At 45.7% G+C, this 18585-nt stretch overlaps 1 protein-coding gene across 2 annotated transcripts in view; it reads right to left on the bottom strand.

Annotated features, from left to right (window-relative positions):
• The window catches only part of LOC139578695 (unconventional myosin-X-like), a 52854-nt gene that overhangs the window by 20273 nt on the left and 13996 nt on the right, over positions 1–18585 (bottom strand). For both annotated transcript variants that reach the window (XM_071406651.1, XM_071406644.1), the window contains exons 3-4: positions 6025–6119; positions 1587–1769 (exon numbers count right to left, since the gene is read on the bottom strand). In XM_071406651.1, coding sequence (XP_071262752.1) covers positions 1587–1769; positions 6025–6119 — 278 coding nt within the window. The remainder of the gene's footprint in view (positions 1–1586; positions 1770–6024; positions 6120–18585) is intronic.

The raw sequence follows: 18585 nt of genomic DNA on the forward strand, positions 1-18585 counted from the left end.
ATATAGAGAGCAGAATCCAAGGCCTATACTTATATAATAACTGTGGTTTCCAAAAATAAGGAAGCCTACTCCACTCTCCCTCTCATGTGGTCTGAACATGGGACACTCCACATATCTGCTGTGACTCCTGCTTCCTCACTTCCTCTCTGGGTTTCACGGAGGTCAGTGGTCATCCCGAGAGGGGCTCCCAACTTTATTAGCCACGAAGCCCAACCGAAATGACTACAACCAAGTCAGGACAGAGGTGTGTCCTCTCCTGGCACAACCCCTGGCCTAACCTCCTGTAAGAACTGAGAAAGTGCTACAGGCAGTGTGGACCCCCGGGCCAATCATACCCGGAGTTTGTTACCATGTGATCTCCTGCTAGCTACGTGACTTGGCATACTGATTTTTCTTTGTTTAGATTGGTCAAGTTCAAAAGCCAAGTGAGGCTAAAGTGTGTGTGTGTGTGTGTGTGTGTGTGTGTGTGTGTGTGTGTGTGTGTGTGTGTGTGTGTGTGTGTGTGTGTGTGTGTGTGTGTGTGTGTGTGTGTGTGTGTGTGTGTGTGTGTGTGTGTGTGTGTGTGTGTGTGTGTGTGTGTGTGACCCCATTCACAGCTATTTCACAAGTGGAAGGAGATACTGGGCCTAAAAGGGGACTAGTATTGTATTGTATGGTAAGGAGATAAGGAGGAAGCCATTAGGTCCATACCACTCTGCTGGGACAGACTTACTCAGAGGCTCATAGAGGAACACAGACAGAACACACAGCCACCAGTGAGCTGTACTTAGACTAAGGGCAGGACAAAACAGACGAAAAAGCAAAACAGAGTACACACTTCTCTGCAGGAAAGTCCCAGAGCAGATTTAGGGGAATGTTTGGGTTAGGTTTTTTTTTCTCCTGGAGGTTTTAAGTGGCTGTCTAAAGTCAGCAGGCGAAGGTACAATCCCCTCCATAAAGACACAGAGGGCCTTGTGTGTGTGTGTGTGTGTGTGTGTGTGTGTGTGTGTGTGTGTGTGTGTGTGTGTGTGTGTGTGTGTGTGTGTGTGTGTGTGTGTGTGTGTGTGTGTGTGTGTGTGTGTGTGTGTGTGTGTGTGTGTGTGTGTGTGTGTGTGTGTGTGTGTGTGTCGTGGGTGAGTAATAGAAGCGTGTGTGTGTCTTCACACAACAATAGCATTTCACCTGTATTTCCTTTCCGATTCCTGTCATTCAGGGTGTTAAATGGTAAAGGGCCATTCTGGTGCTGATGACTCAGAAGGTTCCAGACAAACCCAAGTTGTGGAGAGAAAAGTGGACTGGGTTTTCCAGACTTCCTCTGGGTGTACTGGGCTCACAGGAACTGAGAGGAGACCGTAAATCCTCACATTACGACCGCTTTGAGATCTTTACCAATATTTGATCATTGAACCGCATAAGGATAGGGGACCAATATGGAACTTATTATGTGGGGCTTAGTTATCCAAACAGGGAATTTTGGATGGCATGGAGTTGGTGTTTATGAATCAGAGAGCGAGAGAGAAGAGAAGAGAAAGAGAAAGAGAAAAGAGAGAGAGTCTGTACACGCCAGTGCATGCTCATGTGTCTGTGTGTGCGTGAGTGGCACTCACCCGTCTCCTTGAAGGTCTGTTTGTCTGGCCAGATGACAGAGCAGAGGTTGGTGAGTACCAGTGTTCCCAGTCTGCGGGCACCTCTCTCTGAGCTGCTGTAGTAGTCTAAGGAGTCCAGGCTCAGTACAAACCAGTAGCACCGCTGCTTGATCCAGCTTCCACACACCTCCCGGAACAGCCAGCCTACACACACACACACACACACACACACACACACACACACACACACACACACACACACACACACACACACACACACACACACACACACACACACACACACACACACACACACACACACACACACACACACACACACACACACAATGAATGTGTGAGAAAGATGTTATCAAAAAGGTAGCCAAAAAAAGATCTGCACATGATAGAGTGTGTGTGTATGTGTGTGTTTGCACATGTGTGTGTGTGTGTATGTGTGTGTGCGCAACTGTGTGTGTGTGGTGTGTGTGTCTTATTTGGTTGAATTTAAGGGTTAATTGGTTTGGGCTGAACATAATCACTAAGAGGTTGAACCCATCGGACATAAAATATGTCTATAACATGCAGAACAGGTTAAAAATAACGGCAGCTAATGGTATAGTCAGACATTAAGGCCTGTGTGCCTGCCACCAGGATAATTACAGCTGTAAAAAAACACAGGAAGAAGAAAGCGCGAGGTTGGAGAACCGTCGCTGGTGGTGGAGTAGCAGGAAGAGAACTGATCTTTCATTAACGCCCAGAGAAGGAGGGAGTGAGAGAGAAAGAAAGGCTGATACATTCTCCTGGCTCCCTTCACCATTCCACCCCTGTCACATAACCATGGCCCTCAGAACTGGCTGGTGTTCAGTAGGCATAGAATGAGACAAAACGGTTTGAAACTGACCCCAATTTGTCCAATAACATTTTTAATTTTCCATTTCATAACTGTTTGTGTTTGATCTCTACAGAACAGGATCCTGGTCTGCAGTGTCCAGCTTTACATGAAGGGGATGTACACTACATGGCCAAAAGTATGTGGACACCTGCTCGTCGAACATCTCATTCCAAAATCTTGGGCATTAAAATGGAGTTGGTCCCCCCCTTTGCTGCTTTAAAAGCCTCCACTCTTCTGGGAAGGCTTTCCACTACATGTTGGAACATTGCTACGGGGACTTGCTTCCATTCAGCCACAAGACCATTAGTGAGGTCAGGTACTGTTGTTGGGCGATTAGGCCTGGCTTGCAGTCAGCGTTCCAATTCATCCCAAAGGTCAGGGCTCTGTACCACTTCGTGGCTGAGCCGTTGTTGCTCCTAGACGTTTCTACTTCACAATAACAGCACTTACAGTTGACCGGGGCAGCTCGAGCAGGGCAGAAATTTGATGAACTGACTTGTTAGAAAGGTGGCATCCTATGATGGTGCCACGTTGAAAGTCACTGAGCTCTTCAGTGAGGCCATTCTACTGCCAATGTTTGTCTATGGAGATTGCATGGCTGGGTGCTCGATTTGATACACCTGTCAGCAACGGGTGTGGCTGAAATAGCCGAATCCACTAATTTGAAGGGGTGTCCACATACTTTTGTATATATAGTGTACTACCCGTGTCCAGAAGGGAAAGTGGCTGTAGTGTTACCAAACACCAGGCATGCAGCACCCCACAGAGTGTGTTCCAAACGGCACACTGTTCCCTGTGTAGTACACTACCTTTGACCAAGGGACCATAGGGCTCCGGTCAAAAGAAGTGCACTATATAGAGAATAGGGTGGCATTTGGGACACAGACTATGTGTGCAAACTGTTCCTTCTAAATATTTAATCTCACAGAGCTGAGGGTAAATAAACCGGGTTTGGCCAAGCTCTGGCCAGGGGCTGCCCGGAGAGAGAGAGGATGAGAGAGCAAGGGATGGATAGGGCTGGTGGTGAGAGGGAGGGGTAAAACGAGAGAGAGCAGTCAGAGTTCACAGTGAGGGCTGATGGATAGGCTGGCAGAGGGCCCTGGCTGGTCACCTGGCCCATAGCTGGAGCAGGGCGCTATGGTGAGGGCAGGGTTATGTGGCTGTGCCATCCGTTGAGTGTGTGTGTGTGTGTGTGTGTGTGTGTGTGTGTGTGTGTGCGTGCGTGCGTGCGTGCGTGCGTGCGTGCGTGCGTGCGTGCGTGTTTATGGGAACAGCAGTGCCATGTTCATTGGGCTAACTTCTTAGAACAGCTCTGACGCCGAGCCAGCGTCACAGCTTCCTCTGTGGTTAGCAAGCTGCATGCCACCTGTCAGCTCTCCCTCGCTTTCCCTACAGCTCTTTTCTCTTCGCTCAGTCTCTCCCTCTTTCATCTCTCCCCCCGCACCAACTCCCCTTTTTCCTGCGATAAAGTGGTTTTCCCTACATGCAGAGCCCCCATTGCTACCATCCCCCACGTTACAACCCATAGACCTGGAGGGGGGCAGTCGAAGTGGGAGTCACCACACGTCTCATTCTGTTTCCCCTTTCTGTTTCCCCTTTCCTAGTGGCAGCCTGGAACACACTATAAACCCACCCAATATAGCCCTGAGGTACTTAACACCACATCAACAGGAGCATAAAAACCAACATGAAATGGATAAATAAAAAACTATGAGGTAAGACAGGACGGGATTGGGTGGGGTTGATGATTGTGTAGGGAGTAGGGGGATGGAGGGGTGTGGGTGGACTGGTTAGCGGAGAGCTGGGAGGCATGTTGTCTGTCAGTCACACAGGATGTCCTGCAGCTGCTCTTTTTGAGACAGTGAGATAGAGAGACGGCCGACTTTGGAGGGAAAGATGAAGGAGAGAGAGAAAGAAAGAGAGAGAGAGAGAGTGAGAGAGGTAGAGAAAGAGGAGGAAAGGCAATGAGTGAGAGAGAGAGAAAGGGTGAAACAAGAATCCTGGTCAGGACCCCCTGCCTACCACTCCCCTCCCCCCCACGATCCTCCATCTGGATCCCATCTCCCTGGCCTGCTAATGCGTCCCCTGGGGGGCCACGGCTCGCCCTTAATTTGTTTCATTTGTGACCCCAGACCCCTAATGCTGGCCCTGCCCCCTGAAACACAGACTGAGCAAACACTGGATTCTGCCTCCCTCTTGTTCTGTTCTGTCCTTCTATCTCTGTGTGTACTTTCTGTTTGTTTTGGAGATTTGGGGGAGATTAAAAAGCATCTGATAACAAACAGTCATCCATAAGGGCACAGAGCTTTAATGAGCATCAACACTAGGATTATGGGCTGAACAGAATTAGACAGAGATCCAAACAGAAAGGGAAACGATTGCAATTGAGTAGACTGAATGACTTTCCAAATGACCGGAGTACTGGGACACTAAGTGATATGTAGCTCAAATTGTTCAGTTTTACTGTGCATTAACAACAGAGGAATGTAATTTATGCTCGTTACTGCATTCTGTCTCGGAGTTTCTCACTCCCTCGCTACGGCAATCTCTCTCTATACCTTTTCCTCTCTGTCTGTCTCTCTCTGTCTAAGGCACAGTTGATGGCCTATTTTAGACAGCGAGGCGACACTTGGCCCCAGTTGCCTGAGGATGTCCCATTGTAAACCACACCAAACCACACCAAACACCGAGGGGCACCCTAGCTCCAGGACATTTGAAAATATATCCCTGCACACAACAAGGGCATGAACAGAGCAAGGCCTTCACGTGTCCTGGAGCGTCAGTGGTGCTGGAGATGGTGGTGGTTGGTGGGGAAGACGGCCCGACTGAAGAGAAGAAATGCCAAGGCACACAGCCACCCCAGGGGCCCAGGGTAAGTATCCGTCCTCCGATTGGGAAGGAATGCACCCCCCCTAACCCCATCGCCTGCCCCTAGGCCCGGTCTCAGACATCAGAACAGAGGGAGGAGGGGTGCAGCCAGCCAGTCGGCCAGGGGTGCTGCATGGTAACTGCTGTCAGAATTAGCCGATCAGGCTGCCGCCATCCCAAAGAGGACGTAACTTATCCAAGCGCTGGCATTTTACTGCAACCGTTTCGGTAGCAGGAAAAGCACACATGAATAGCCTGTGAGATCACTCCTCAAAAAGCGTCAGGCACGCAAGGCTTATAATGCCGCTGATGGTCATCATTACATGATTACTGGGGGCAGGGTGTTTGTGTGTGTGTGTGTGTGTGTGTGTGTGTGTGTGTGTGTGTGTGTGTGTGTGTGTGTGTGTGTGTGTGTGTGTGTGTGTGTGTGTGTGTGTGTGTATGAGGGCTTAGCTGTGGACCGTGAAGTGTACAGTACAGTAGTACAGTATGGTCTACTTATTCAGCGATGACACCGCAAACATGCACAGAGCTCAAGCTCGGCCAATGCTCTCGGATGAGTGAACGTCACCGTCACACAGACTGTTATTACTGTACATGCAAATCACTGGGACTGGAACACAACAGCCACACAAAGAGAAAGGAGAGAGAGAGAATAGAGGGATGGTGTTTAGAAGTGTGTCAGGCAGGCAGGCTCACCTTTGACCAGCAGCTCGGGGTCTTCTTCCAGGCCCATCTTGCTCTTCTCTATGATCAGACTCTTCATCTCATCAGGAACCTCTGACAGACTGTGTCTGGGTGAGACAGAGAGAGAGAGGTGGTAAATAACAGCATCATACACTCCCACAGTGAAGGCACCCCCCCCCCATACCCTATTGGCTCTGTGTCGAGGGGAGGAGGGTAACCCCACACAACCTCTGCCAACCCTAAGCCTCTCTGACACCCTAAGTGAGAGAGGAGAGGGGGACAAGTTGAAGTGCTGTGAATATCCTTCCCTCCTTCCCTCCTCCCCAGCTGCATGCATACCACGCCACCGTGGACAGCTCATCTCTCTTTAATTGGTTTGGCTGGCGGGCACAGCGGAGTGGAGAGAATCGGAGGACTGAAAATAAACGTGAGAGAGCGACGCCGGACTGACTCAAAGCCAGCCAGCCAGCCAGGCAGTCCCAGGCCAGAGAGAGAGAGAGAGAGAGTTCAAAAGGTTACACTGTTGTCAGCTAATCGAAACCCATAACAAACATCAAAAACATCTGGGAATTACTCTCTCTCTCTCTCTCTCTCTCTCCCTCTCTCCCTCCCTCCCTCCCTCCCTCCCTCCCTCCCTCCCTCCCTCCCTCCCTCTAGGGCCACTGTCAAATAAGCATTGTAAAAAGAAAAGCCTCCACATGCAGTCATGGTGGTGGCGAGGACTTTGGACTGAAAGTGACATTCGTTTCAGACATTTGGCCAGGCAATGTTTTGGACGACTGAGAGCTCAGCTTGTTATCTCTGGCCAAGGCCCATTTCCAGCCCATTAAATTGTTTATAAGGTTTATCTATGCTCATTTATTTATCTAATTACTAGTTTATTTTCTCTATTTCCTGCGTCAAACTAGCCTGTGAGGTATGACGGGACAAACCCTCCTTCCTTCCCCTGAAAACACCAGGCAGAAAATGAGTTTTGCGGCCCTCCATCCCTCCACCATGTACAGTCTTAGATAGCGTTTCTCTGGGCTGTGATTATTGATCAGATGATTGTGGAAGGTTATTCCTTATGGAAGTCAGACCTAATCAATGAGTCTGAACATACCCTATCCTGCTCAACTTAGCTTACAGGACTGTGCTGACTGTTCATCTACAATACATGACACCTGTTCAAAGTGTCTCACTATCCCAATATCCACTAGTTGACCCTTGTGTCAATACGTTTGCCTGTTCCAGACTGTACAGTAGTCGGAAAATATGTGTGTGTATCAGTCTCTAATTTAGGCTGATGCTCAGACACACAGGGAAACACTATACCACATTGGCCCTTACAGAGTGTATGACTGATTCAGCCGGGGAAACGTCAGAGAGACACCAGAGGGTGAGAAAAAGAGGGTCAGAGCCCTGTCATTCTACACCCAGTCTACCTCTGCAGCGAAGCCCAACAGCGACGGCAACATTCAAACAGTAACGTCATCTGGGACCTTTCCAGTGTATCGTCGCATATCCCTCTTCTCTTAAATACAGAAAAATACATCCAGAAATCTGAGGACGGCTCTTTTGGAGTCCGCGAATAACCCTTGCTGCAGAAACAGATGCAGACAGACCTCTATACAGTCATTTAAATGGAGAACTCAATGCACTGATGGGGATTTGGATCTATAGAAAACTCCAACGCAGCCAGCTAGGGGATAGCGTGTTGGTATGTGGAGGACTTGATATCATAGCCTAGGATCATTTTGTGATGTTGTCTGAACGGGGGCACACGTACAAACTCTGGAGAGCACCAGTATAAACCAGCCCTGGATTGGTACCTCTATAGTTTGGCCCTTGCTCAAGGGTACAAAAGCAATGTTAGCTATGTTCCTCACAGAACTTAAACCAGAAATCTTCTAGCCGTGAAATGGGTCAAGTTCCTACCTAAAGCTATAAGCTACTTGGCATATGTATGCACCAGGGTTGTCCCATTTTAGTTTACCAGCCATTTGAGAAATTTACCAGACACATATGCATTGGGTGTGTAAACCCACTAGGGGCGTCCACCCACGGTGCTCAAAAAGACATCACATTTAGATTATGGTAATTCCACTTAACAAAACATGTAACTCCTGTAATGAAGTAGCCAATAAAATGTCATTTTCAAACATTTGCCAAAATGCAGTTTGCGGGAAAAAGGGAAAACACCATTCTAAATAGCGCATCTGACGCAAGCGGTATATGACAGAGATTCAAAGAGCGTGAATCTAAAGACACAATGACTAAGATGGGTTGCTAATACTGTATGACTAGGATGGTGCGTTTGACTTCTGGACAACGGAAGAAAGTTGATATGAAAACCAATAGAACAGGAGAGAAACGGCAGCGAGCGTGGCAAAAGGCCTAGCTGATTGAGTAGCGGCTGTCAGTGAAAAGCATCTAAAATACCTTATGTGTGAACATAATGTGTAGTGAGTTTTATTTCAAATGTTGAGACAAGAACAAGGGGAGAGGTGTGTGGCAAAGATAGCCTATAGGCCATCTCTCTCCAAAATGCATGCTCTCAACTCTCCAGAATCTTGCACATTCATTATTTCTTGTGAACTGTATGCCCTAAGATTGTTTATTGTTATCAATTCCCCATTACATACAGTTGAAGTCGGAAGCTTTAACATCCTGACTGATGTCTTGAGCTGTTGCTTCAATATATCCACATCATTTTCCTGCCTCATGATGCCATCTATTTTGTGAAGTGCACCAGTCCCTCCTGCAGCAAAGCACCCCCACAACATGATGCTGCCACCCCTGTGCTTCACCGTTGGGGATGGTGTTCTTCGGCTTGCAAGCTTCCCTCTTTTTCCTCCAAACATAACGATGGTCATTATGGCCAAACAGTAATATTTTTGTTTCATCAGACCAGAGGACATTCCTCCAAAAAGTACGATCTCCATGTGCAGCTGCAAACCGTAGTCTGGCTTTTTTATGGAGGTTTTGGAGCAGTGGCTTCTTCCTTGCTGAGCGGCCTTTCAGCTTATGTCGATATAGGACTCGTTTTACCATGGATATAGATACTTTTGTACCTGTTTCCTCCAGCATCTTCACAAGGTCCTTTGCTGTTGTTCTGGGATTGATTTGCACTTTTCGCACCAAAGTACGTTCATCTCTAGGAGACAGAACGCGTCTCCTTCCTGAGCGGTATGACGGCTGCGTGGTCCCACGGTGTTCATACTTGCGTACTATTGTTTGTACAGATGAACGTGGTACCTTCAGACGTTTGGAAATAGCTCCCAAGGATGAACCAGACTTGTGGAGGTCTACAATTTCTTTTTCTGAGGTCTTGGCTGATTTCTTTTGATTTTCCCATGATGTCAAGCAAAGAGGCACTGAGTTTGAAGGTAGGCCTTGAAATACATCCACAGGTACACCTCCAATTGACTCAAATGATGTCAATTAGCCTATCAGAAGCTTCTAAAGCCATGACATCATTTGTATTACTAATTAGGCCTACAATAATTTATCGTTCTCATTCTCGGTGTGTAAATGTTGTTGAGAAACAAGTTTTGGTTTTATTTCATAACCATCATTTACGAGTTGTCACTTTTTTCATTGTCTTTTGTTTGGAGTGCTCCATGTGAGCGATGAGCCCGGTTCTTGTTAATGTTGAGGGAGCTTGCATGTCTGAGCACGCAGAGAATTAGCCTACCTGGCCTGCTGCGCGCAAGTGTCCATTTGGGGATGTATGATTTCTGCTTGTCTTAGTCATCACCTTCACCACTAATAAGCTCATCTTCTCAGTAATATTTTCTTCGCCTCACACAGTAAGTCAACGAAGTCTGTTGTTTTAACATCCATTGCAAATGAAACCGCCTAATAGTTCCTCACAAAAATCTCCCCCTCGATAATCACCAAGCCTCGGTGTGAAAGAGCAAAATATAATAATCTGATGATCCCATATATCCAGTGGAAACGTCATAAAATACTTATCCTTTCCCTTGCACAAAAACAGCTGTCTGTCCAGAGTTCACTGGTGCCTAAACTCTGAGTGCCTAATAGGCTAGTTGATACAATGTTGCACGTTAGGGCCTGGATCCAGTTGATTGATTTGATACAATGTTGCACTTCACAAGTGACAGCTCAAGTCCAGACAGATAGAAAGGGAGGCAGACAGGCTGAGTAGAGAAATTCATGTTATTGAAAGAACCAGAATTTTCATCAGTATATTTTCTACTGTTTTCTATGTATTTGTACTTTGTTGACAATGTAAGTTATAGGCCAACAGCTGCATTAGCCATTTCGGAGTTCCATGCGCTCATTTAGGCTATTTAGCCGCCAATGATCACTGTGTCATATGACAGAGGCTGATCCTCTCGCATTAGTTGAATTTTACATTTTTATTAAGATTCTTATAATTATCCACGTGGCAACGATTTTGAGAACCGAAGACATTATTATTGAAATGAAACGGTTCCATCAAGATGCACATATGAAAATCAGAACTGACCAGCAGATTGGTAGAAATTGTAGGATAATGCTTCCTCAAACTTTAAACCTAATAAAGTCTTTATAAAATAATTGCCTCCACCTTTCTATGGTCAGATTTTCAAGCAAGGTAAGACATGCCTCATAATATGAAGTAAAACACTCAGGTTTCAAACAATTAAATATAAATATGTAAAGTGGTGGGTGATGTAAAGTGATGGGTAGCCTTCCAACCGTTGTTTTTTCACCAGGTTAATTTGGCCAGCCAGATTTTTATTTATCTGCTTAAATGTGTTTTATTACAGCCAAAAGCCGACAATTACCGGCTAATGGAAACCCAGGTATGCACATGACAACCCTGAGGAGCAATAGTGTGTGGGAGGATAACCCTAACCACTAACCAGATGTAGAAAATTACACATTTCAGAACTACCATGAGGCAGGATTCAAGAGAGATCATTTGAAAGATTTGAGTGGGGGGAAACGAGGGAAAAGTGGAGGGAAACAGGATAAAGAAAGGAGAAGGAGGGCCGGGCTAAAACCCTCCAGTTGACCTTTTATTCTGTCTCTGTTCAAACAAGCCTGACCTTCAGCTTCAATGGGCCCTCAGCGAATCAGAGGGCCCATCTGGGTCCACAGGCCTTCAGCTAACGTCTAACACACAATCTGCCTTTGTGACTTACTGTAGACACAGGCATCACCAAAAGTCATGTCAAAGACAAAGCCATACAGGAAGACACAGGGGCTTGTTCTAACTTTGATGCCCATATGCTATAGGTTTGGGAGTTAGGCTACTTTGTGTCGAGGAAAAGAAGTCAGGTGGGTGTGAGTCTATGATATTTTGGTAAGCTGATCCAGAGGGGGCTGTCCAACACACTTCTGTTAGAAGTTCAAACAAGAGGATGAAGCACTGAGCATGTCGAGAACCAGACCAGCAGAACAACAGTTCAAGAGTCTGAGACAACAGGCCTGGGCTTTGTGTCATGCTACCTTGAATAATGATTCATTAAGCGTCTATTGACGCACCCATGCATCAATCTAATTAACATAATACATCGGTCCGTTTAAGCTAGAGATATCTATTTCATCAGATATATATTTTTACATGGGCTGCATCTCAGTCCACCGCATTCGCCTATGTCGCCCTTCTGCGTCTGCGGTGAAAAGTGGCAGAGACTACTTTTGAGAAAATGCCAAGAGTGTGCAAAGCTGTCATCAAGATAAAGGGTGGCTACTTTGAAGAATCTCAAATATAAAATATATTTTGTTTAACACTTTTTTTGGTTACTACATGATTCCATATGTGTTATTTAATCGTTTTGATGTCTTCACTATTATTCTACAATGTAGAAAATAGTAAAAAATAAATAAAAACCATTGAATGAGTAGGTGTGTCCAAACATTTGAGTGGTACTGTATTTATTTCCTGAGCTCTCTTTATCTCCTAGATATAGGACAGACACTTCAAAACCTTATTCTTTCTGATTTTGTTTTTGGACTGTCTGTTTTGCCATTTATGAATGCGTTATTCAATGCGTTTCTATAGTGGTAGCCAAATTCTAGAATTTTTGTATATTTTTTATTATACAGTATCTACAGGGGTACTAAAATTCCAAATCAAATAGCTAAATGATCCATGGTATGACCATCTTAAAACAATTTCATATGTTAGCTTAGTAGAACCCCCTCCCCCAAAGGCTTAGACTTTAGAGGTTTTAACAGGCAAATCTGCGCCCAGCTGCCCACACAGGCCCAAAGTAATGCTTAAACTCTGCTAATTGAGTAAAGAGGGGCTTGTGAATGAGTGCTGTAAACCAACTATCCAAAACAAGCTTCCATAGCCGGATGGAGGGGGGGGGGGGGGGGGGGGCTTAGGGGTGGGGGTTGGTGGACCAGGCTGGTGTCATTTCATGGGAGAGAGCCCTGGTGGTGTGTGGGTGCTAGTTGGGTGGGTTGGTGGGTGGAGGGTAGAGGAGTTTGGGGGTGTAGCTGTAGTGCAGCTGGGGTCACATATTGGCACTCTGACAGATGAGGCTCTGGGGTTTCCACAGCTGTCCAGTAGACCCCCCCCTCCTTCTCCCCCCGCCCCCGTATTCCCAGAAGCCCCGGCCGAGGCCGTGACGGAGGGGCCTTGAGTACTGACTTCCTGTGGAGGCCAGGAAACAATTTTACACGGGATTAGATGGCTTGGAGGGAGAGCAGACCAACAGAACCCCCCCCCCCCAACACTACACTACACCCCCGTGGAGAGACCATGACACAGTCAGGGAGGGATGAAGCTGGGAGAAGAGACAAGACACTCCCATATTAACCTGCCGTTTCAGGTTTTTGTTTAATATTCAAACGTTTCAATTGATCTGTTGATGTGCGTAAGCAATCTATGGTCTGACGTGTAAGTCACCACATCAGAGTTGTCCTGAGGAGGTTTTTTTTGTTTGAGATGTCAGGAATTTGGTGAGAGAAGGAAAAATACCCTTGTGGTGCTTTGTTTACGGAAGTGTAAGGGAACACATGGATAAGTCCTGCAGCTCAGATGGCATATATCTCCCTCTCCCTAAATCTCTCCCTCTCTCTTTCTTTTTCTCCCCCTCTCCACTCCGGTCTTTCCACTGTAGGCCTAACACCAGCACGCTAAGCAAAACCATCTGTTTGCCCCATATAAACGGGAAGCTAGCTAACAAAGAAAGAGAGAGAGGGAAGAGAGAGGCGGAAGTAGAAAGAGTAGGAGAGAGGGAGTGCCAGAGGGAGAGAGAGAGACTGGGGGAGATGGAAATGAATAATTATCTTTTGGGTGAATACAAATATACACATGCCCCATATACTGTACTTACGATACACAATTTAACTGTACACAATTCTTATCAAATCAAAAATAAAATACAATTGTATTTGTCACATGCGCCAAATACAACAGGTGTAAACCTTACAGTGAAACACTTACTTACAAGCCCTTAACCAAAAATGCAGTTCAAGAAATAGAGCTAAGAAAATATTGACTAAGTACAAAAATATATATAATAATAATAATAATAACAATACAGATGCTATATACAGGGGGACCAGTACCGAGTCAATGTGCGGGGGTACAGGTTAGTTGAGGTAATTTGTACATGTAGGTAGGGGTACAATTACTATGCATTGATAATAAACAGCGAGAAACAGCAGTGTAAAAAGAAAGGGTGGGGGTGGTCAATGTAAATAGTCCGGGTGGCCATTTGATTAATTGTTCAGCAGTCTTATGGCTTGGGGGGTAGAAGATGTTTAGAAGCCTTTTGGACCTAGGACTTGGCGCTCCGGTACCGCTTCCCGTGCGGTAGAAGAGAGAACAGTCTATGACTTGGGTGACTGGAGTCTGACAATTTTTCGGGCCTTCCTCTGACTGCAGGAAGCTTGGCCCCAGTGATGTACTGGGCCGTACGCACTACCCTCTGTAGTGCCCTGCGGTCAGATGCCGATCAGTTTCCATATCAGGCGGTGATGCAACCGGTCAGGATGCTCTTGATTTTACAGCTGTAGAACTTTTTGAGGATCTGGGGACCCATGCCAAATCTTTTCAGTCTTCTGAGGGGGAAACAGTGTTGTCGTGCCCTCTTCACGACTGTCTTGGTGTATTTGGACCATGATAGTATGTTGGTGATGTGTACACCAAGGAACTTGAAACTCTCAACCCGCTCCACTACAGCCTGTCGATGTGAATGGGAGCATGTTCAACCCTCCTTTTCCTGTAGTCCACAATCAGCTCCTTTGTCTTGCTCACGTTGAGGGAGAGGTTGTTGTCCTGGCAGTGACCTCCTCCCTATAGGAGGGCACTCTGGTATTGAACGCTGAGCTGTAGTCAATGAACAGCATTCTCACACAGGTGTTCCTTTTGTCCAGGTGGGAAAGGGCAGTGTGGAGTGCGATTGAGATTGCGTCATCTGTGGATCTGTTGGGGTGGTATGTGAATTGGAGTGGGCCTAAGGTTTCTGAGAAGATGTTGTTGATGTGAGCCATGACCAGCCTTTCAAAGCACTTCATGGCTACCGACGTGAGTGCCAATGGGCGGTAATCATTTAGGCAGGTTACCTTCGCTTTTTTGGGCATAGGGACTATCTCTGTGTATTTGTGTGTCCGTGTGCAAATACTTTATGTGTGTGTGTGTGTGTGTGTGTGTGTGTGTGTGTGTGTGTGTGTGTGTGTGTGTGTGTGTGTGTGTGTGTGTGTGTGTGTGTGTGTGTGTGTGTGTGTGTGTGTGTGTGTGTGTCTCATGTGTCTGAGTAAGAGAAGGCTGACAAATAAAACAGTCTGACTGCTCAATATTCTAATTTATCCATGATTATCACCACCACTGGGCTTTCTCTCGCTTTCACTCTGTGTGGCCTAGTTTCAATCTCACGCTCCCGCTCACTTTCACAATCACTCAACAGGAAGGAAATAAAGCATCTGATCAGATCCAGCTGACAAGGCATCCTCATTTCTGACCAGAGTGGACAAAATACATCTCTGTTATGCTTCAAATTGATGGAAGACACATGAATATATATGGAAGTCCAGAGAGGCCATATGAATAAATCTTGTTATGTTGAGATCGTTACTTATCTGATGATTACGACATAAGTTGTTTTGCCGAGATCAGAAGGTCATTCTCTCATGATCATGATATAACAAAAGTTGTTTTGTGGAGATCACGAGATAAACTCTATAAATAGGAGTGGACATATTGATGATAGATTGACAGTATGGCGGAGGAGGCAGAGCCCACGGTGGATCAGCGCATACGTTTTTATTGATTGCTACACTGAAGTATGGTACATTTCATTCTTTCTTTTTTTGTTTGGAGCTCATTATCAGCTGATAAACTAGAATGGTAACAAGCTAAATGTTCCTTAACTTGAGCTAAGAGCTCATGGGGCATCTAAGCCCTCACGGGGCATTTGAACAATGCCTGACAGGCAACCCTGTCTCCCGGGCTGTGTGCTACTCCCAAGACCACAGCCAATCGCAAGTGAGCAACAACGCAGCTAACTTGGCTAGACTTTTGAGCTAGCGAGCTAGTTAGCTACAGTTGAAGTCAGAGGTTTACATACACTTAGGTTGGAGTCATTAAAACTTGTTTTTCAACCACTTCACAAATTTCTTGTTAATACAAACTATAGTTTTGGCAAGTCGGTTAGGACAATTCACTGTATCACAATTCCAGTGGGTCAGAAGTTTACATACACTAAGTTGACTGTGCCTTTAAACAGCTTGGAAAATTCCAGAAATTATGTCATGGCTTTAGAAGCTTCTGACAGGCTAATTGACATAATTTGAGTCAATTGGAGGTGTACCTGTGGATGTATTTCAAGGCCTACCTTCAAACTCAGTGCCTCTTTGCTTGACATCATGGGAAAATCCAAAAATTGTAGACCTCCACAAGTCTGGTTCATCCTTGGGAGCAATTTCCAAATGCCTGAAGGTACCACGTTCATCTGTACAAACAATAGTACGCAAGTATAAACACCATGGGACCACGCAGCCGTCATACCGCTCAGGAAGGAGATGTGTTCTGTCTCCTAGAAATGAACGTACTTTGGTGCGAAAAGTGCAAATCAATTCCAGAACAACAGCAAAGGACCTTGTGAAGATGCTGGAGGAAACAGGTACAAAAGTATCTATATCCACAGTAAAACGAGTCCTATATCGACATAACCTGAAAGGCCGCTCAACAAGGAAGAAGCCACTGCTCCAAAACCGCCATAAAAAAGCCAGACTATGGTTTGCAACAGCAAATGGGGACAAAGATCGTACTTTTTGGAGAAATGTCCTCTGGTCTGATGAAACAAAAATAGAACTGTTTGGTCATAATGACCATCGTTATGTTTGGAGGAAAAAGGGGGAGGCTTGCAAGCCGAAGAACACCATCCCAACAATGAAGCACGGGGGTGGCAGCATCATGTTGTGCGGGTGCTTTGATGCAGGAGGGACTGGTGCACTTCACAAAATAGATGGCATCATGAGGACAGAAAACAATGTGGATATATTGAAGCAACATCTCAAGACATCAGTCAGGAAGTTAAAGCTTGGTCGCAAATGGGTCTTCCAAATGGACAATGACCCCAAGCATACTTCCAAAGTTGTGGCAAAATGGCTTAAGGACAACAAAGTCAAGGTATTGGAGTGGCCATCACAAAGCCCTGACTTCAATCCTATAGAAGATGTGGGCAGAACTGAAAAAGCATGTGCGAGCAAGGAGGCCTGCAAACCTGACTCAGTTACAGCAGCTCTGTCAGGAGGAATGGGCCAAAATTCACCCAACTTATTGTGGGAAGCTTTTGGAAGGCTACCCGAAATGTTTGACCCAAGTAAAAAAAATTAAAGGCAATGCTACCAAATACTAATTGAGTGTATGTAAACTTCTGACCCACTGGGAATGTGATGAAAGAAATAAAAGCTGAAATAAATCATTCTCTCTACTATTATTCTGACATTTCACATTCTTAAAATAAAAATAAAGTGGTGATCCTAACTGACCTAAGACAGGGAATGTTTACTAGGATTAAATGTCAGGAATTGTGAAAAACTGAGTTTAAATGTGTTTGGCTAAGGTGTATGTAAACTTCCGACTTCAACTGTAGGTAGTCTTGTTAGCTAGCTAGCTAGCTAGCTTGTTATCTAGGCTGGTTGTTAGCTAGCATAACTGATATGTGTATAATTGTAAGGGACACTTCATGCTTTGTGGATAATATTTAAATTTACAGAGTGGGTGAGCTCCATTCTTGACAGGCTGATCAAATTCAATAGCAGCCTCAGAGGCTGGGCTCCTGAGTGGCACAGCGGTCTAAGGCACTGCATCTCAGTGCTTGAGGCGTTACTACAGACACCCTGGTTCAAATTCAGGGTATATATATATATATATATTTTCTTTAAATCGATTTGCGACGTTAAATAAAGGTAACAACAACAGAAAAAGAGGCTGTCTGCAAGGAGCATTACATATGAAACATCTTACAAGGCAGCATTTAGATCTATCAGCCTGACAGGAATAGAGCCCACCCCTGGATCAGATATGCATCTACCTATAAAGCACTTTGACAGCTAATCTGCCTGCAAGGAGCCTTGCCTATGAAACAGTCTACAAGGCACCAACCTTATTTCTAAGCCTCGGAGGCTGAAATTGAATCTGATCAGCCAGTCAGATTAGTTAGTCTAGCTAACAATAGCAGCTAACAAGACTACCTAGCTAACTAGCTAGCCAACAAGACTACCTAGCTAACTAGCTAGCCAACAAGACTACCTAGCTAACTCACAAGACAAGACAAATTAGCGGTGTTGTTCCTCGCATGCGATTGACTGTGGTCTTGGGGGTGGCACGCTGCCTGGGCAACAGTGCAGCCTGTCAGGCATTGACGAGTGCATTGTGATCAACGCAGTCACAGGGCCCCTTGATGAGGTGGTTGTCGTGAACAAATGAATGCGTGGTACTTTTGAATATCTCGTTTTGTTATGTCGTGATTAGGAGATAAATAAGTTGTGATCTCGACATAAGGAGGGATTCATTTTTTTTCATTCATATGTCCTCTATGGACTAAATATATGAGCGATTGGGCATTCTGAGTCTGACTTGAGTCTACCAGTCAGTCAGACTCATGGTGGCCAGAGTAGCTGAGCTGATGAGTAATTGATTTTGGTCGAGATCAAATTAAAGCAACGAGACGTTAATTAAAGTTGTAAAAACACAGTGTCCTTGCTCTGGGGCTTGGAGGACCGTGGTCAGAGCCAGACTGCTGTTATGTTCAGACAGACATGCTCCGCTCCGGAATACAAAGTACGACCTCATGAACATGGCTTGCATCCCAAATGGCACTCTATTCCTTATGTAGTGCACTGCTTTGACCATGGCCCATAGGACTTTGTTGAAAAGTAGTGCACTATATAGGGAATACGGTGCCATTTGGGATATAGCCATGGTTGCCCGATCAAAGCCCTCTCATGCAGGGTTATGTTACATCAGTCGCTGAGTAACCAGCCCAGGAAATGACATGGGAGTTGAGATTTGTGATCCGAGGGGTCAAACGTCCAGATACGGCGAACTGGGGGTGTAAAACAGCTTCATCGCACAACACACATGGCTATGATGAGCTCAACCAGGAGGTCAACGTC

The sequence above is a fragment of the Salvelinus alpinus genome, chromosome 1 (assembly GCF_045679555.1).
Source record: "Salvelinus alpinus chromosome 1, SLU_Salpinus.1, whole genome shotgun sequence".
In the NCBI taxonomy this organism is placed as follows: domain Eukaryota; kingdom Metazoa; phylum Chordata; class Actinopteri; order Salmoniformes; family Salmonidae; genus Salvelinus; species Salvelinus alpinus.